Source organism: Colobus angolensis, unplaced genomic scaffold (genome assembly GCF_000951035.1).
Source record: "Colobus angolensis palliatus isolate OR3802 unplaced genomic scaffold, Cang.pa_1.0 Scaffold8, whole genome shotgun sequence".
Taxonomy (NCBI): Eukaryota; Metazoa; Chordata; class Mammalia; order Primates; family Cercopithecidae; genus Colobus; species Colobus angolensis.
In genome coordinates this window covers 1,747,806-1,769,026 of record NW_012121820.1, presented here as the reverse complement: position 1 = coordinate 1,769,026, position 21,221 = coordinate 1,747,806, and the positions used below count along the sequence as shown (strand labels likewise).

General features: G+C 43.7%; 1 protein-coding gene across 1 annotated transcript in view; it reads right to left on the bottom strand.

Annotated features, from left to right (window-relative positions):
* Window positions 1-21,221, bottom strand: part of MYO5B (myosin VB) — a 316,975-nt gene that overhangs the window by 188,755 nt on the left and 106,999 nt on the right. Inside the window, exon 5 of the mRNA XM_011929181.1 lies at window positions 5,750-5,906. Coding sequence (XP_011784571.1) covers window positions 5,750-5,906 — 157 coding nt within the window. The remainder of the gene's footprint in view (window positions 1-5,749; window positions 5,907-21,221) is intronic.

Below are 21,221 nucleotides of genomic sequence, written 5' to 3'. Positions count from 1 at the left end.
TAGCCAAATCAAATCAAAGGATAAAGAAAGATATTAATCCTCACATATCTCTTTATGTAAAAGCAGGGAGAAGCCTCTCAGAAGATGCTAGAAAACCAACTCATTACTATGAAACCTAGTAAATAAAGCATTAAACATCTACTTTCCAGTGTAAACTCTATCTCAGGGCAATTAAGTAGTTGGTGAGGGGATGTTTCTCTGCATAGATTTATTCCAGCTAATATAAATTTATTCCAGGAGGAGTAACAGAATGAGAGTATCACAGCATTTTGTAACTGCTGATGAATAGATCTAGGCGTAATCAATAGCCGCTCACATCACAAAAACACAGCCAGATTTTCTGTGCCTCCTAATGCAAGCCCAAGTACCACATCTTAAGGATTCCTGTTAAAAAAACAAACCAAAACAAAACAAAACTAAAACTAAAGAAGCCTCTAAATTTTACTATTCCTTTACAGGAAATAAAGTGGACAAAGGCACATGTTAAACAATGTCATACAGATGTAATCAGCAAAGGTCAGTTGGTGGAAAATTCTAAAGGAGAAGCTCATTTCAACAAATAAGTTTCAATTTCAAAATTTTAATTTTTCTAAATTTCTTTATTTCTAAAATAGCAATAAGACCTTTCACTATATCGGAGATCATTCCTTGTGATAGCTTAGGAAAACTTCGCCTGAGGTCTAAAGATCATTGCCAAAAGATTGGCCCTCCTTACTTTACTAGGCTACTTTGCAAAGTGATATGATAGATCTAAAAGTACTGGAACAACCATTCTGAAGGAAAATCGGGTATATCTAGTAAAACTGAACATGCATGCACCTAACAAATCAGCAATTCTACTTCTAGGTGTTACCTAGAGAAATTCTCACATAATTCAAGTGGGCAAGAATGTTCCATTCAGACTATATTTAATAATAAAAAAGAAATACAAACCAGATGTTCACCAGTAGGGAAAACATTAATAAAATGTGGTATATTCACATAATCAGATGCTATAAAGCTGTTAAAAGTAATAAACTAGAACATGGCTCATGGATTAATAAAAAAATATAAAGTGAAAAGTTGCAAAATGATTGATGGACTATGATACCAAGTACATATGGTATAACAATCTTTTTGATGCATACAGAAACATACAGTGAAATAAAAATGGACTGAAATAATTTCAATGTAATTGGATTGCACAATAAAGAGGTATCAAAGAGTATGAAAACACAGATAAGGAGCAAAAACAACCATGCCCCAGTATGCGAAAAGCTCTAAGAAGTGGAAAATTGAAGTGGATCTTAAAGTGAGCAGAATTCTGACAGTGGGAAAAAAGAAGACATTCTATAAATACAGTGTGGACAAAGGGACAGGGTTATGCTACAAAATCAACAAGTTTGAAGTGGCTAAAGTATGTTGATACATGAAAGAACACAGGAGATAATATTGGTAAGGTGTGTTGGGGGCAGATTCTTATAAAAATCGATTGACAGTGTCTGGCTTTCTTCTTTGCCCTAAAAAGTATGAACCCTTAGCCAGGTGCTGGTAAGCCAGCACTTAGAAACACCAAGGTGGGTGGATCGCTTGAGCCCAGGAGTTTGAGACCAGCCTGGGCAATGTGGCAAGACCCAGTCTCTACAAAAAAAAACAAAAGTTAACTGGGTATGGTGGTGCATGTCTAGTAGTCCCAGCTACTCTGGAGGCTGAGGTAGGAGGATCACTGGAGCCCAGGAGGAAGAAGCTGCAGTGATCATGTTCATGCCATTGCACTTCAGCCTGGGTGACAAAGCAAGGTCCTGTCTTTTGAAAAAAAACAAAAAACAAAAAAACCCAGCAAATCCTGAAAATAACATATCTGGTCTTAGTTATTATTTTTGCTGGCTTTACTCTAGCCTCCTTTTTCTTTCTTTCTTTCTTCTTTTTTTTTGAGATGAAGTTTCCCTCTTGTTGCCCAGGCTGGAGTGCAATGGCGCGATCTCATCTAGCCTCCTTTCTTTCTCCCAGGATAGGGACATTCTCTGTGGCTCTCAGAATTGTCTGCCTGCAAACTCCAGTCACCCCGAGAAATGATGTGACGTCCCTGGACTAGACTTGGGTTCTGTTCCTCCGCTAATAGTCTCTTGATTACCAATGTTCTTTTAATCAGTGCAGACTTGTGAACAAATCACTCCTGGAATGCTGACAGGCTCTTAAACAGAACAGGGTCAGAGAGTGCTGGTGGTGACAATAAATCATTCCAGTGCCTCCCAACCAATTTCAATTCAACCTTAAGTCGCCTTTAATTCCAACAACTGCCACTTAGCGTAGACCACTGGGATATCCGCCTCCTCAGACCTTCAACTCTTGGTCTCTCCAGGAGGTATCTGCAGCTGCTGGGCTGTGGATGCAATGAGACGACGCCATGACCATAACCGATTGCTTTGTTGGGAGGTGCCATCCTTCCCTAGGACACGGGCAGAGCAATCAATCAGTGATCAGCTGTCTGTCCCCTGATTAAGACATGCTCTGTGCTGGTTATAGCACTCTGAGCAACCACAAAACTGACTGGGCTTCCTGATACAAGGTCCCAGCTAGACTCAGCTTCTGAAAAGTCGTGTTTCAGACTTTGGAAATGCAAAAGCCTCTTTCTCTGCTTGGCAACAATCTTTCTAATCCTACTCAGAGTTCTTTCTGGCTATAATGCTTCCTTTCATGTTCACAGCCAAGACTTCTCTCAAACATAACACTTCATGATAGCTGAAGGGACAGTCTCTAGGATGGCAAAATTCTCCATTTGACAGAAGAAACTGTCAGGATTTCCTCACATAATTTCCAAAGTACTAATTTGCACAATGCAGAAAATTAATGTTTTGAGCTCAAACCACTATAGCATTTATTTACATGACCATGTAAGATTAAACTGGTTCACGTACACATTCCTCCTTCAGACCTTAGCAAATGAAGCACGTTGAGCATATGTCTGTGTGTGCATGTTGCTTTTCATCTCTGCCATGTCAAAGCACCCTGTTTCCCTACAGCCTAGCAGTCTACTCAGGCTACAACGGGTATTCCAAAAGTTAGATAATGTCAGACCACTGTGATTTAAAAAAGCACTTCCAAATCAAGAACTCAGATACTTTCACACCCACATTCACAGCAGCATTATGCTCAATAGCCAAAAGGCAGAAGAATAAACAAAATGTGGTATGACCATGCAACGAAATACTGTCCGGCTTTAAAAAGGAACAAAATATGAATATATGCCAACACATGATTGAACCTTGATAATATTATGCTAAGTGAAATAAGCCAGACACAAAAGGACTAGTGTATGATTCCACTTGTAGGAGGTACCTAGAATAGGCAAATTCAGAGAGATTACCAGGGGCTGGAGGAAGGGAGAATGGAGACTCACTGTTTAATGGGTAAAGAATTTCTATTTGGGATGATAAAATTCTGGAAATAGATGGTGGTGATGGATGTACAAACCTTGTGAATGTACCAAATGCCACTAAATTGTACACTTAAAATGGTTAAAATGGTAAACTTTATGCTATGTGTATTTCATGACAAAATTATAGAAAATTTCCCCATATCTCATATATGTTTACTAATGTGGTGATCTGCCTTCACTAAATTTCCAACATGACTAATAATAACTACTTCGTTCAGTCTCTGGAGTTCAAAGAGGTTTCTTGCCTTCCGTTTTGCCCAGAATAACTACTCTGTTTCTAAAAGAAGTAGTACACTGTGTCTGTGATATCTTACTGCCTAAAACATGGACAGAATCTTGAAACTCGGTCAAAGGAGAGACCCTGCTTTCACACTCTCATTTGAGGTAGAACATGAGGTTAATTGTGGAGCGGCTGTCTTAGCCATTCAATATAGGCATAGTACATGGTCTAAGGAGGCCGAGGCCACAGTCCACAAACGGCTTCTGACCTGGGCCATGGCCATGCCTCAGTTTGGGGCTCAGACTAAATGCTGGAGTAAATATGCTACCAATGAAATGCTAGAAAAGAAGGAGTCACATTATGGTAAAGCCATTTATTAATGCATGTTTGCAGCCAATAAGATAGTTCATAAAAAGTTGAATAATATGGGGACAAGGCTTATGCTGTAATAATAAAAAAAGCTGGAAGAAAATATACCAAAATGTTGGATGATTATCAGCAGGCTGTAGTATTAAAGGGGATTATTTCCTTTCATTCTTTTGTATTTTCCAGTGAGCTCTTCGTATCTTTCCTGATTTTGTAACAGGTCAATGGTTCTCCAAGTGTGGTACCCAGATGGGCAACACCAGCATCACCTAGGAACTTGTGAGAAATGCAAATTTGGGGGTCCCTCCAAGACTCCTTCTGAATCAGAAACTCTGGAGTGGGGTCCAGCAATGTGCGCTTTAACAAGCCTTACAGGCAATTCTCAGGCACCCTCAAGTTTGAGAAGCACTGTTACGGAATAAAAGGTTTTTTTCATCTGTTTGTTTAGTACAAATGCCTTCAACTGTATTCACCGTTTCCCAAGTCATATAAGAACAAATACTGAAACTTGCTTTTGAAAAATTCGTAGTGAACAGGTTGTATCTTATTACTTAGCAGAGAATTAAAGTCCTCCAGATAATGCAACTTTGGAGGCAGAAGATTTTGCCTGGATAATCAATGAACCCCTATGAATCAAGACTCAATTTACTCCTGCACTTGGTAAAGGAAGAGAGAAAGAGGGGACTAGGGAAGGTCCAGGTAGGTTCTTGTTTCCCTAAGCTCCAAAATCGTATGAAAGACCAAACCCCATGGTGACTTGTATCTTAGTCGATGGGCTCAGGGCTCCACATGGAAGCCTGATGCTATCTTGGCAGCTTGCGGCTCAACTAACGTCTTCTTACTATTGTAGGTGATGATAGAAGGGAACTGTCCAATTAAAGATGGACTAGACAGACATGAAACAAAGGGCCTGCTCCTACCAATTGTAACCAAGACAATGTCAAAGAGCTTTAGCTTCAAAGGTGGGGAATGAAAGCTGGCCCAGGGACTATGAGGCCATTTCGTTCTACTCCATCAAAATAAAGGTTTTGTAGAGAAAAGGGGGAAAAAGAGACAGCATTCTGATCCTAAAGCATGCTTAGTTATTGCAAGATCTAGTCTTTAACAAACTTCTCTGGCCTGTAGTTGTGTCGACTACTCTGAGCCCACCCTAGCCCAGCCCCTATCATGAAGACTGAGGAGTGAAGACACAGACGGGGCCTGCCCTGGCCAATTCACGCCATCACAGGGAACTGTTTTCTGAGGTGCTTCAACAGATGATAGGTTATCACGTACCTTTTGGCTTTACCTCTCCGCTTAAAAGACAAGATGCCCAAATACTGTGGGTTGAAAAATATTCTATCTAGTCTTCCCCATCCCCCATAAAAATTGCCTTTCTGATCCAGCGGGCCCTCAAAGCTTCTAAGAGTTTTGGTGGAGCACTGATTTCTGACATGTGATGTCAGCAGGGAAGGGGACAGCAACAGAGGTGGAGGAGGTGGGGAGGGATGGTCACTGTCACAACATTCAGCAGAGTCAAGGGACATGGAGAATATGAGCACACTCTACCCAGTACTGGGAACCTAAAGACACAACCAGGTCAACATCCAGAGTTTTAGAGGCACCTTGGTAACTTTTCCTCCACAGTGGACAGAGGGCACTCAGGGAGAGGTGTGAAGGCTGCCACCCAGGCTTGACACCTAGCAGTCTTGCTGCCAGTGGGAGGAGTTCCAGCCAGGAAGGCCAGGGCACCTGGAAGGCTTTACCTCCATGATGGGACTGGATGCCAGCACCTTCTCTTCGATGTTGGTTTCACTGGCCGAGCCACCAACGGTGGCGAAATAGCGCATAGCATACTTGGCTGACACCGTCTTTCCAGCTCCAGACTCCCCACTGACTATGATGGACTGATTCTTCTCATCTCTGGAAGGAAAAAAGCTCTGGTAAGTCACTGGCCATGGAAAGGCTCTGCTGCCATCCAGGGACTCTTTCTGACAAGGGCCTGAGCCTCACCGGGAGCATCTCTCCCACTTTAATGGATAAATGCAGAGGAACAGTGTAGAAATAGTCTGCCCTCCCCGAAACCTGCACACATCCTGAAAGTGGGAGGAAGAAAGCAATTCTGCCAGGGCACATACCTTCATTTACGTCCTAGAGCAAGAGTGGTACAGACAACTGGCCACTCTCCCGAGTTCCCTCTGGGTGCAGTGCCCTTAGATCGCTCCCTTACACACATCCTTTAAGAATTCACAAGCACACATAGACCAGGCATGGTGGCTCACGCCTGTAATCCCAGCACTTTGGGAGGCAGAGGCGGTGAGTCACAAGGTCAGGAGATCGAGGCCATCCTGGCTAACATGGTGAAACCCTGTCTCTACTGCGGGGGGAAACAAAACAAAACAAAACAAAACAACCACACACACGAAATTAACTGGGCGTGGTGGCATGCACCTGTAGTCCCAGCTACTTGGGAGGCTGAGGCAGGAGGATCGCCTGAATCTAGGAGGCAGAGGTTGCAGTGAGCCGATATCATGCCACTGCACTCCAGCCTGGGCAACAGAGCAAAACTTTGTCTCAAAAAAAAAAAGAATTCACAAGCACACACTTTCTGTTATATCATCTACCCTTTGTTTCTCTAACATTCCCATCTTGTGTCACTATATGTATTACAATTTCTTCAAAAACACGGATCTTTTCTTCTCCTCTTGCATTTGAGCCTAGCATGCCAGTAGACACAGTTTTGAACATTTTTGTTCATATAGGTAGGTCACAAAGGGTGTGCTATTAGCCACCAGGGTAATCTTGCCTCAAATTTCTCAGAACTTTGATAAAACTATCAATTTCAATAAGTGGAATCTGAGTCAGAACAGAGGGCAGAAAGAAGATACTCTACCTCAGATAGAAACACCTCTATTTATCCCTTTAGAACAGGTGGTAGGAAGACAGACAAGCAATGAAAAGAACAGCTCAGTGGGTATCCAAGGAACATGGATGTCCCTAGCAAGCCACAGAAGCTGGTATAAGGAGGGCCAGGCTGGTGCCAAGAGACCCAAGTTCTAAACCTGTCTTCATTTGGAAAAGAAGGAGGTTAGATTAGATGTATGCTCAAAAGCAGGGAGTAAGGAAAAATGTTTGGGCCACAGTTTTGGGAAATGGTTTGTAAGGGCTGTATTCCACCACCTACCTCTGGATTCACAAACCCATTGTCAAGAGGCCAGGCACTCTGCTTTCACTTCCCAGTGTCTGTAACTGTGCCTGGCACAAAGTACAAACTCAATATATATCACTAAACCGGAAGCAACTTAGCTCTCAACTAATCTAACTCCCATCTTTTCTAAATGAAGACAGGTTTAGAACTTGGGTCCCCTGGCATCAGCCTGGCCCTCTTTACACCAGCTTCCATAGCTTCCTAGGTAGAGTGGGCTAGAAAAGAATAGAGAAGTACCACAGGGGCCTGCCCTGCCTTGCTAACTGTCAACATGAGTAGGCTGTAGCTTATTGGCACAAGTGAATGAATGTCAGCTTCTCTTCTGATCAGGGCTAACAGATGGAAATGTGGTGCGATGATAGAAGGGAACGGTCCAATTAGAGACGACCTAGACAGAAAAGAAGTAGGCTGGAGGTGGGAGCTGAAGGTAGAGTCATGAGGTAGCTGACATGAAAAAAACCTTTACCATGAGCTGCTCTTCAAGGTCAGCAAGAAGTGCCCCAGCTCACACAAAAGGTTGGCTAGCAATGGGGACAGACCTGAGTGGATGTGGGTGTCTAGTAGACACTGTTGAGAAGACAAGGCTGAAGAAAACATATCTTTCAAATTTGATACACAACCAACTACTTGAAAATGTATGTTGAATCCTATCCAGTATTTGGGGACTGGAATTACCAGTGTCTCTCTGAGATCCCTTGTAGTTCTAGGACATGATTGTAGTCAGAGCATCTCCTTGCTGCTGTGAAATCTCGACATTGAAAGGCAGCCTCTAAAGCAGCCTAGGGATGTTTATATCGCCTCTTCTCATTTATTTTATAACACATCCCTAAACCTAGAGGATAATGACAGGTGTCACCTCTAATCTTAATATCTTCATTATCAAGTCCTTAGAGAACTGCTCAAAGCACAACCATCCCAGGCAACTAAGAACATCACAAGTTTGGTGTTGTACCTCTGTAAAAGAGCAGTTTGATACCATCTTTAAAACTTCCTGGGTATCTGCAATAAAGAGAACTAGATTATAGCAGCCACACCCAAAAGTGTAGTTATGTCCCAAATTTGTATGTTTAGCCCCAGATAAATGGATAAGTTTAGAACATGTCTAAGCCTTGATCATCATCAAAGAACCAGTTAGAATGCAGAAGTATATACTATCTCGAGTACTTAATGAAGGTCCCAGGAAAGCAACACACAGATGCCAGGAGAGAATGAATCTCATCAGTGAAGGAGGGGAGATGGGTAAGTGCTGCCAGGCTCCTACGTCAACACAGCACACACAGGACGCTGGACTACAAGGAGACCCAGGTGACAGGTTACACTCGGGAAAGATAAATGAGGCACACACCAGCAATGCTCGTCATTGTCCACCTATGGCATCAATAAGGGAATTCCCCTGCATATCACTGGGGAGTGACTGGAAAGTCATGCCCTTTTCAGGAAAGAGCAACTCATACAAGACATGGGGAAAAAGTGGGCTCTTCTTGGGGGGTAAGTGGCCAGGAATCAAAAAGGGGGAGTAGGTCATGTGACAAGTGTCAAGAATTCAAAAAGAAGGAATCAAGGCAATAGAACAGTAAAACTGGCAGAATGCAAAAGGCAAATTTTGGTGTTCTGATGAAAATGGACACACATGGCTAATAAATTATCAAGAGTTATTAAAAAAAAAAAAACTCAAGTTTAAAAAACCTTTACACTTGAGGCTCTTCTGGGAAACAAGTCTTGGAAATCACCAATAGTGCTAATTCTGCCTAACTTCACGGATATTAGATCTGATGCTGACATGTAGGCTAAAGTCAGATAAACTCACTTCTTAGACCAACAAGCACCATTCAACAGCTTCCCTAATTCAGAGGTAAAATGTCTGGAAAAATTGATGATTTTTACTGAGCTTTATTACACTTCTTTTGCACATACTAGGCACTCCCCTCCCTAGTCTAGGATAGGGCTGGGCATGTGCCTGTAGTCCCAGGTATTCAGGAGACTGAGGCAGGAGGATTGCATGAACCCACGAGTTCAAAGGCTATGATAAGCGATAATCGCACCACTGGGCAACAGAGCAAGACTTCAACTCTTAAAAAAAATAGAGCAGGGCTAGGCGCACATTAGGCATATACACTCTATTCTGTAACAGCCCGTAAAGTGCAGCGTGCAGCAGCTCTCCCACCGTGCTGTATGTATGTATCCAGTTTCCTGGAGCGGGAACCTCAAAAATGGACATTAAAGACAGACTTGAATTTGAACCTTGGTTGCACCACTGATTAGCTGTCTGACTTTGGACAAAGTAGTTAACTTATTTGACCTTCAGATTATCTCAGTTCAGTCTGTTAGAACTCTGATCCCTGAAGCTCAAGCTCTTCTAAGTAGTCACCATGATTAAGATACCTAGGTCTCTAATTCGTTCCAATACTCCTGCCAGATTAAATTGCTAAAGCACAGTTTTAATCATGTTTTTCCCACTCAAAAAAGTTAAATAACTACTCATTGCTTACCAAATCAAGTCGAAGCTTTTTAGTTGAACATGTAAACCCTTCTACAATGCATAACCCCAATGCTAAAACCCTTGATAAGTATGGGGTTTTGTGAAAAGGACCCTGGGATTGTAATCTAAAGGATCTGTCCTGAGTTCTGGCTCTGCTGCCAACAAACTCTTGGTAAGCCACTTACCCACATTATAGAGAATACCTCCCCATATTATATATTTGCTGCAAGATTGTGAGATGATCTCTACATATTTTTGTTTGCTTTTCTATACAGGATCTCACTCTGTCACCCAGGCTGGAGTACAGTGGTACAATCACAGCTCACTGCAGCCTCAACTTAATGGGCTCTGGCAATCCTCCAACCACAGCTTCCCAAGTAGCTGGTATTATAGGCATAGGCCACCACATCTGGCTAATTTTTCTACTTTTTGTAGGGAGGGGGTTTTGTCGTGTTGCTCAGGCTGGTCTTGAACTCCTGAGCTCAATCTGCCCACCCTGGCCTCCCAAAGTGCTAGAATTACAGGCATGAATCACCACCCAGCCTATATTTCTTATAAAATGATGGTATCGAGGTTCAGGTGAACAGGACTACTTGTCTTTGATGACCACACACTTTCCCACCACTGCCATTTCTGGTATTCCCTCTACCTGAGGTAACCTTCAATATATATGCTTCGATGCAGTCCTGTCCATGTCCAATACCTGGACAGTCTGCCCTGACTCCCCACCCAGGCATCCCAGAAGGCAATTATTCCCCCAGCTTGTAAAGTCCCCCATTACTTGCTTTTCCTCCTCTTAAGACCTTGTCATATTTTGCCTTCTTTTGAAGTCAGTCCTGGTGAGGTCATTTCACTTGCTCTATGACTTTGGGTGGCTTCTGTTTTCTGGCCCTCCATCTTTTCATCTCTAAAGTCAAAGGCTGTGACCTGGACTTCCCAAGTGATACTGCCTACCTTTGACATTTGATGATCCTCTAACTAAAATCCTAACAGGAAGTAGGGGTAGGGAAAAGCTTAGTTTCAAACTGTGGCTATTTAGGGCTCATTAAGGGGGAGATGTTTATAAGTACAAAATCTGACCCAATGTCCTTCAAAAATATAACCTATGTGTGGTTCCATCCATTCACCCCAGTGACTTGGCTGCCAACTTGCATCAATCTGCTTTTCAATAAAGCCACCTCTCCTGAGCCCAGTGAAATTCCTTTCATTTAGAAGAAGTAAACCATTGGCAAGGAATGTAGTACTCAGCCACGATTCAGGTCCACACAGTCTTCAGAAAGTTAAACAGCAAAAGGACCTTGAAGGACTCAGACAAGTGTACCAGAGCCTGAGGTAAGAAACTCAGCCATTCTGCAGCTTCCAGGCAAAACACCCCACAACCAACACATCCACACACACACCACCTCCCTAGTTCACACTGGCCCCCTCTGTGACACCTGAGAGGCAAGACTTAGCTTCTGCTAAACTACCCTAACTCCCCCTAGAAGTTTCCCACCAAACCACTGCAGTGCTTTAGGCTGATGAGCAAGATCAACCCCTTCCTCTCCATTTCTGGGTGGGGCCACGTGGTAGAGAGGGTGAGGCAGGTGGCTGGCAGGGCACCCAAGGTCACTCTGCTCAAAGGAGGGGCCTGCTGATCAGCCAGGGAGTTCTGTTTTGAGAAATCCCACTAACTGTTATCTTGTTCAGGTTTCCTGAGAGGCGTAATTTGTCACCTGTGGTCTCCCAATTAGCTATACATACACAGAACCCACAGGGCAGCACCACTCAAAGCATCTCAGAGATGACGAAGCATCCCCAGGAAAGCTCCAGAGGCTTCACTCCCCAGCAACCAGCTTGGCTGTGACCAGTGAGGCCAAGTGTCCCACTGGAGACTTGGGTGGCACCTGTGGTATCCTCCCTCCTCAAACACCAGGTTCTATCAGTCACACTCAGTTCACACGTCACTAAATGAGGACTCACTATGGGCAGGCTCTGTGCTTTCACCTTGAATTCCCAGGGTTCCTGGCATCCAAGCCTATCCCTGGCACTTCCTCTATGTAAGTGGCACCAGTATCTACTCATTCACTCCAGCCAGAAACCTAAGAGTCACTGGGGATTTCTCCATTTCCCTCTAGCGCTACATCAGCACATCCTATTGAACTTCTCTCCAGGGTGTAGTCTGTTTCCTCCTCCATACCTTTTAGTCCACACCATCATCATCTCTGGCATACATTACAATAGCAGCTTTCTAGCCTGTACTCTCCTCCTCCTCTAACATGTCCTTCTTATGAAACGTTCTGAAAATGAACATCGGACCATAGTTCTCCCTTGCTTTAAGCCTCCCAATGGCATCCCTCTGCCCTCTAAATAAGACCCACATCCACTGTGTTCAAGGCCCGGGGGACCAAGCACCTCTCTCCAGCTTCAGTGCATGCCACCCTTCTACTGGATATGTTCAAGCCACACAGGGCTTCTTTCTTTATTCTCTCCCATGTTGCAGTGGCCTGAAGCTGTCCCAGTTCAAACTGGTAATCCCCTTCTTTGATCTCACAGCTCTTAATGCCTGGTACTCAATCACGTCCATAACTGCTGTTTAATGTAATTAACTAACCATTTACTTACATCATGCTCAAATAGTTTATGAGACTCTTAGCATATAGCCTTTGCTTAAGATACATAAGATGACTGGATGCCAGTCTTCCCACTTTAAAGAAGAGAAAATAGAAGTTTGGAAAGGTCAAGTGATACACCCAGAATTCCTTAGCTAGTGAGACACTGAGCCCAGATTCAAACTCAGGCTTCCATCTCCTTGCACAATTTTCCACCGGGTTATGCTGTATTATCATTACACTCCTGTATCGCTGTATTATCATTACACTCCTTCCTGTATAATAAAGCAGTCTTTAACAAATCCCTCCATAATAAAATTAGCCTCAGTATAAGATTAAAACATATTGGGGTCATCAGTGCTGGCTGGCTTGACATCACTTCTCTAGAAGGCCCCCACCACCCGCCCTTAACCCTCCTACCTTCATAGCGCTCACTATACAGTGTACTAACATTTTCCTCATCTACTTAGCTTTCCTCCCACCCTGGTCTCCCCACTAGAACCTAAATCCTATGGTGGTCAATTTTAAGAGGAAGTCCTTAGCAAGGACTGTCATGTATAGCAGTACAGGCTGAGCCTAGCGTCTGGAGCCCCCTTCGAGTTGTACAAGTTACTGCCTGTAAACTTGGTCATTCCCGCCCTATGCTCAGCCTTCCATGATTCACCCACAGGAAGGGGACTGATGGGTGTGCGTGTGGGAAATGGGAGGGAGCTGAGCCTTCGACAGGTACAACTCTATGTACCTGAATTGGAAACTCCCTGAGAGGATGCAGAGGTGGAAACAACACTCACTTAGGCCTGACACACACCGTGGTTGCAAAACAGGAAGAAGGGGAAGCCTGGCTTGCCAAGCCACCACAGAAAGGACATCCCATCTCCAAACCAGTCATGAAGCCCCTCTATATCATTTCATCCTCTGTGACAAATTGTCTGAAGATTTAGGTGTGTCAACAGAATATATTCTGTTCATTAATGGGATAATCAATCTATTGCTTTTTGTCTATGTCTACACACTCTAATCACATGGTCAACACCATCACCAAAACACAGATCACCGACAATGGTTTTAAAAAAGGACTATGCTAGAGAATAGAATACATAGAATTTTAAAATAATTTCTGTCCAACAAAGATATTTGTAGAAGTACCATGGGACAGTACTAATACTTGGAAGACAGGGTAGAAAAATACAGTGACAATGAGTCTTGGAAACACTGGTGACTTAAAATGATAATAGTATATATGGGCTGAGCGCAGTGGCTCACATCTGTAATCACAGCACTTTGGGAGGCTGAGGCAGGCGGATCACTTGAGGTCAGGAGTTTGAGACCACCCTGGCCGACATGGTGAAACCCCATCTCTACTGAAAATACAAAAATTAGCTGGGTGTGGTGGTAGGTGCTTGTAATCCCAGCTACTTGGGAGGGTGAAGCAGGAGAATCACTTGAGCCCAGGAGGCGGAGGTTGCAGTGAGTCAAGACTGCGCCAGTGTACACCAACCCGGGCGACAGAGCAAGACTGTCTCAAACAACAACAACAACTACATATGGTATATTTTCATGATAAAGTCAAACAAATGAAATGAAACATAATACTAAGAGATACAAACACACAAAACTATATTAATGTCAAAAACCTAGTGAGGAAAGTTAGATAGGAGGAAGAGTCCAGTGGAAAGAAAAATCAGATTGGGGGAACAAAAGGTTATGTGGGGAGAGAAGAGTAAGGTTGGGGAACAGAGGTAGGTTAAGGCAGAGGTCAAGTCAGGTGAGAAGGGATATGGAAAATTACCATAAGTCAGATTTGGGCTCAAAAGAGAGTCACATAATTACAATTATTCTAACATTCAAGGGCTTCCTCCCAAGGTTGGGAACACTATAAAAAACATTTCTGCTGCAAGAAGGGGCTGGGCCGGAACACTCCAAGCAAGAGAGTCTACAAACCCTTCCAACAAGGCAGCCAGGCCTGAAAGTGGGAAGATGTGTCTCAGGCACCGGGAGACAGGGCACTTCTATGAGTGGTTCTCCAGCCCCAAGGGCTGAGCAGGTTCTGGGTTCCTGGGGTGAAAATGGCAGAGGGATGTCCCCATGCAGTCTGCCACCAGGTGCTGACATTTTACTCTACCATACCCTCCCTACCACGGCAGGGCACCACTCAGCCACAGCCCAGAACTGAAGCCAAGCCATTCAGGAAGGCTGTCATGAATATTCACTGGAAACTGCGTAATTGGCATTTGGCAGGTAGAGTCCCAAGTGTCTACTTGGTAAGATGAAAATGAACCTTCTGATAGTGTAAGAGATAAGTACGTAGTACATTTAATATCCAATATCATTTTCCCACTTCAGTTAAACAGTGGCCCTTGGAGTGCTAAGCGCTATTTGTAAGCCTCTCAGGTGTAGTGTGATATGGGCAGCAGCGAAATGAATCTGTCCCTTCCTCTTGCTGGCTGTTCCCGAGTGGGGCTGTCTCCAGCTCAGATGAGATATTATCACAGAAAGAACCCGGGGAGTGCCACCCAGCCCACCCCATGTTGGGCAGACGGGCCAGAGGGAGACAGAGAACTGGTTAGGGCACTCCTCGGTGTAAAAGGGAATGTGCTAATTCCCTTGCTCTTAAAATAAGGGGCTGGAAGATTATCCCTAGGATCTCCTGCTACTCCCATATTCTGTGATTCCAGATCCAGATTACACTGGAGCTGTGTGATACATTCCATATCAACTGAAGTTTATAGAACTGCTAATGTCCAAAATGCACTGGAATTCAGAAAGCTGCAGGTTTAGATGAAAGTGAACAACAAAGGCACGTGTTTCCTGTGATTTTATGCTTTACAGACTTATTCTACTGTTGTCATTAGCTAGCGGTGAACTATGATATACACATAGAATGTGTAGCCTGTCGGACCAAATAAACATCACTTTTCAAATTCACTTATTTCACTTGTTCTTGGAAACTATTTTGCAGCGAGGGAGTATGTTCAAGTAAATTCAAGTAAAATGACTTTTCCTTGGCCAGTAGTACAGCTAGCGTTTCAGCCAGCTGCATGTGAGTCCCTCATTCTGAAACCCATCCTTTCCCTATACCACACTGTCTCTCTGGCATGCCACCAGTAAGATACAAGTCTTGTATTTTTCCTTTGATACATACTGCTTCATCCATTCATTTTTTTTTTTTTTTTAAATTAGAGCATCTTTGAAGGTCAATGTCAGTACCTTCCTCACTTCTCCAGGTGGCCTCTGAGGTGATCTCCTCTTCCTTTGTGATTATAACTGCTGCCCACAAGTTATCCACACTGACATCTCCCCAACCCAGATACTTCCTCTGACAGCCAAACACATATGCCCAACTGCCCACTGGACAACGACACATGGAGGGTGTACAGGTGCTCCAAGGCCTGCACGTCCAAAACAGCGCTCTTCAACTCCCCATCCATCTGTTCCTCATCCTGCCTTCCCGAGGGATGGCTCAGCAACGAGCAGGGAACCTAGGAACTGCTCATGACTCCTTTCTCTCCTTTACTTCATGAGGCCAAGCCTCCTGTACTGCTTTGAATTCTTTTCTACTCCACTCCACGAAGCCCTGTTCCTCCTCCTTTTCCTCCTAGATGCTACCACAGCAGAACTGGTCTTTCCATGACAATTCTATCCCCTACTCAATCCGTTTCCCCTCATAGCTGCTGGAGACATATTTCCAAAACACTCATCTGAATGTGTCCAGGCCCTGCTGAGCACCCTTGCACCAGACCCTGTAGTATGGTGGGTATAGTTAGGACTTGTAGCATTCCAGGCCCTGCACGAGCTGTTCCCAGAGACCATTCCAAGCAGAGGTGCCAGGCTGTACAAAGAGTGGGACAGCATAGGTAGTGTTCAGGGAAGAGGCAATGCTGACTGCAGAACCATTATTTGCTCATCATAGAGTGGTTTCAACCCTGGCTGTATATTAAGAAGTGCTTGTGGAGCTTAGGAAACTACTTCTGCTGGATCTTATGCCAGACCAATTAGATCACAGTCTCTGAGGGTGAGGTCCAGATATTTGTTTTTAAAATTCCACAAGTGCTTCTAATATTCTACTAGAACATGAGTTCTGCTAGGGTTAAGAAGCACTGCTACAGACTCAGCTTTATGAAATGGGTCACTACATAAACATGTTCAGGTACTGGCAGCAATTCAAATATCTTGTAACTTGTTCCTGGTCAACATTAGCCTAATACAGTATACCACTGAATTGAAAGATGAGCTTGAAGAAACTAAACAGCCTTTAATTTATGAATGTATTAACCGCTCTTCCTGGCTGAAGACAACAGAAACTTTTATTATTCCCAAGTTCCAGCTACTCGCTTATGATAAATGACCTAGAAATACAGTTTCCTCATTCACTGGACTTACATTGTTGACAGCCATACAGTTGAAATAATGATGTAGACTGGTCAGCTTTGGATGTCAGAGTCACATAGATGCACATGCATTAAGTTTCAAGTGCAAATCCTGTTTATCCCCCAGGCCCAATTCAAAGGCCATCCTAGAAAACCTGCCCTGAGAAGTCACCTGGAAGAAGGTGCTTCCCCCCTCCAGGGAACTATTGCTGGGCACCTGGGTGTCCCTTCTGTGGCTGCTACCTTCTCTTCTCCTGGGTGACACTGACTGCAAAGCAGCTGAATGGTTTGTTGAAAGCCATGCTGCAAATTCAGAGCCCAAAGTGGACAAAGGTCAGCATTTCTTCCTCCTCCCATGCAAGGGCCCTTCAAACACATCATGCGTCCAACCACAGGAGAGGCTGCTTCATAAACAATCTGCTTCAGACTGAAGGCATTCCAGCAAAGACATAATCCACCCATGGCTCAGCAGATAATTCATGTAACTGTGGAACTCAGAGCAAGCACACAGCGAGCGCTGGCTGTACTTCCCGAAAGCACTCTTTTATTCGTAAGTCTTTTTAGTACGATGTCCCAAAGTCTGTGGATCCCGGGATACAAACGAATTATACCCATAAGGTCACTAAACACATCTGAGTCCTTGAAAGACAGACTCGCTTCAGTGGGCCAGAAAAGACCCGATCATGGAAAACAAGTCAATCATTCATCAGGCTGGCAGGAAAACGTGCTGACCGCAGAAACATCTCTAACAAAACTAAAATTGAAGAACACTACCCACTTCGTTCAGCCACACCAGTCTTGGATTGGGAACATCTGGGAAATTCTGGCCTACAGGTCTGAGTATGCCAACTCCATGCCTCCACACAGCACCTCAGGCTTCTGAGGCATCCCTTTCAATTGCACCTACACCCTGAGATTTTAAGATGACAAATGACACCATTTCAATAGATGAGAAAATGACACTTATGTCAAGCACTGAACTTCTGCAATAGGAGCTTCAGGCCAAAAACAGCCAGCCCTCTTGAGAGAATCAGATTCCCTCAGTAACTTGGGCTCAGTAAGAGAGTAACCAAGATCTTGCTTATAGTAGTTCCAATGGATTACTCACCTCCCTGCCCTCTCTCAAGTATCCTTTTATACAGCAGATATAAGTGGGCAAGAGTTAGCAATAAAATAGTAGACTTAGGTAACATAGACAACCAAAACTCTCAACCATTATCAGTTGAACCCGACTTCAAGATGACATCCGAAATCTCAGTTTTCCCATCTGCTGACAACATGAGGCAGGTCAGAAAACACTCACTCGCATCACAGAGACAGTAACAGTATACAGCCAAAGTGATTTATCCAAAGCTTGGGTTTCCCTGGCAGGACCCAGTGCTGCTACTTTTCCCTCCACTGACCAGCCCAGCAGAGAGGCTGGCAGGGAGAACTGCCCACAGGTTACAGCCCCAGGTGCCCCTGGGTATGCTTACTGAGTCACCATGGACAAGAATCCAAGACACAGAGTTCTGCTTCCAAGTCAGGAATCTTTGACCCCCTCAGTTGTAGTCAATTTCTCTAGCTTCTTCCTTCAAACTCTTTACTTAAAAAAGTAGTAAAACCAGGCTATATGATAAAAATGACATTGAGGTGGCCAGTGTTAGGAAGAGAAACCCAGGGCCCAAAGAGCTCACAGATAAGAGAAGCAGAAGCAGAAAAACTGGTTGACTAGTAAATACTTTGTTTTACAAATGTCTACATAAAAAAGTCTCAAAATTAGAGAGAAAATGGATGAGAAAAAAAAAAAAAAAACTATGGGTATGGTTAACTCACAACAGAAGCTATACAGAGTTATTTATTAATGATAATGCAGCGGTCTTCTTTAAAAAGACTTTGAAGGGGCATTTCCACCTCAGGCAAGTTATTTTATTTCTGTAAAACTTGGTTTCCTCATTTGTAAGAGAAACTATTAATGATCCCCCAACTCTCTCATTATGGGTTGTGGTGAGGTGTGTAAGGTGCCATCAGATTGGGCGAGATACAGCCTACAATTGGTGACTAGTTCACTGTAATGTGGCACCTACCACCCTATCACCCACGGTAAATGAAGCCCAGTCTCTCCTTACAGATCCGTTAGAGCTTTCTAAGTGTCTCCACTCTGCCGTTCTGGTTGGATGAGGAGCCCAAAGGGGAAAGCTGTTATTTTACATGGAGTGTTCTCTCTCCCTGTAGGATGGGAAGGATGTCTGTTCCACCCAAGTACCTACAAACGTCTCGGCCCCAAGGGAATGAAGGTGGGGTTCAGCTGTTCCATCCATTAGGCAAGTTTTTACTGCACAGCTCCCTTGGGTAAAATTTTGAGCTGTGTAACTGAGTGTAAGAAAAGTGGTCCCTTGAGGGGCTCAAGTAAGGGACCATGCCTAGCACATCTAAGACAAAGAGAAGCATCTGTGTGAAAATAGACTGTCAACAATCTGAGGGCTCAGAGAAGATGACGCTGGGGGAAGTCTCCTGGAATTTGGGGGTCTTGTTAGATTTCAAAATGTTAAGAGCCCTAAGGTTGATCTTGACCAAGAATGAGAAGTTTGCACAGACAGAAGGGAAGTTGAAAGACAGGAATTCCCTCTGCAGTGGGTTCATGGGACAGGGACCAGGGGGCTGAGCCAAAGACAGAAATGTGTGAGCTTTTTCTCTGGGAGGACGATTTTGGGTAAAAACAAGTTCTTAACTATCTTGTGCACTAGAGAGAAATGAACCCCTCTGACCTAGTGAAATTCATTTTTGATCAGAAATTAAGCAATGGCTCTCCCCATGAGTAGGGGACTGCTTTACTGCAGATATTTGACCACTCCTTTGGCTGGGTAATGTAATTAAAGCAATCTTCAAGTATTTCCAGGATCAGAATTTGTTTGCTTTGCTTAAATTTTTTCTTAAATTATTCTGGGTGCTCCTTTAATAATTTTAATTGTTGAAATCTGGATATTTTCAGTAATAGTTATAAGAAGTCCCTAACATTTGTAAAATCCCAAAAGGTGAAATTTTTTAGTGTTCTTTAGGGTTTTATTAGTGTCATTTATCAAAATCTACAGGCATTTTCAGTTTTAAGTTAAATATTCTATTGGCACAGCAGGTGTGCCCTGGGCAAGGGAAGCCAGCTTCCTGGTAGTTGTCAATTATCTTCTCTGGGGACACATGAAGTCATGCCACATTATCTCATCCCAATACAGCTTCTAAGACCCCAGCCTTCTGTGCCATCAAAATGAGCAAGCACCTCCTCCAGGTGCTTGCAGTAGCCCCTGCTGAATAAACAGCTCCTGTTGTAAGCAGCACATCCTGCCTGTTAGGAGCTCTCTGGTATGAGCACCGTGACTGCGCTCCATGGAATATTTGGTAAAACCTGATATGGAACATATTAAGATTCTTGCTGCAACCAGAGTCACCTCTAGTCCTGGTCATCTTGAGCACTACGGGATCCAAGACCAGGCTGGAAAGCCTACCTGGAAAACCTGATCAGCAATCGCAATTTGGTGACACATTTTGCAGAGCCATCTTACAGATTCCCAACTGGTAGGGAAGGGACACAGGGAAAGGGCCAAAGATGGGAGGCATCAGACAGTAGGCAAGGACTTCAAGATTCCAGGAAAGCCTGATCAGAGTGCCGTGCAACCCAGAACTTGAGGACTCTGCTGGCCAGCTGACCAACTGTTTCATTAATCTCATTCTCTTTTCCTTTTGTGTGCCTTACTGTGCTTGACTCTCAATTCCACCAAAACATATATTAACCCGTGATCCAATCCTATGTGAACCCAGTTCCTAAAGGGTTTAAGCCTTCCTTTTATATGTAATAAAGCTTAGAGTTTAAAGGCTGACATCTAATTTGGAGAAACCCCCTTTAAAATAAAAAGGTAGATTTATTTCCATATTGGTTAGCACATGTAGTAACTGAATTCTTTAACATAATGTATATCTACAAAATACAAACCAATCCTCTTGGACAGGATTTTTTACAATGTGTATTATTCACATTTATCTCTGCCCTCATCCCACCTGTCGCAATCTCACTTTATCCAATCTTGGCTTAAATGATGCCATCTAAGAGACATTTTTCCTGTCCACCTTCTCTAAAACATCTTCTTCAAACCTGTTACTTTGCCTTATTTATGATGATATCTGAGATGTAATTCACATATCACACAATTCACCCATTTAAAATATACAATTCAAAGGTGCTTACAGAGTTGTGCAACCATCACAATAGAACATTTTCATCACCCCCAAGAGAAACCCCATACCCATCACCAGTTGCTTCTCATTGCCTACCAATCCCCACACCTTGCCCTAAACCAACCCCAACTCCCAGCTTGTGTCTACCCCCTACCCCAAATCTATCCTTCTTCCTACACTACCCCATCCCTAACTCCTAACCCCTAAAGCTACCCCTACTCCAAATTTAGCCTACCCCCTTCACCCCATCTCCAGCCCCCTTTTTTTAAATTATACTTTAAGTTCTAGGGGTACATGTGCACAACATGCAGGCTTGTTACCTATGTATACATGTGCCATGTTGGTGTGCTGCACCCATTAACTCGTCATTTACATTAGGTATATCTC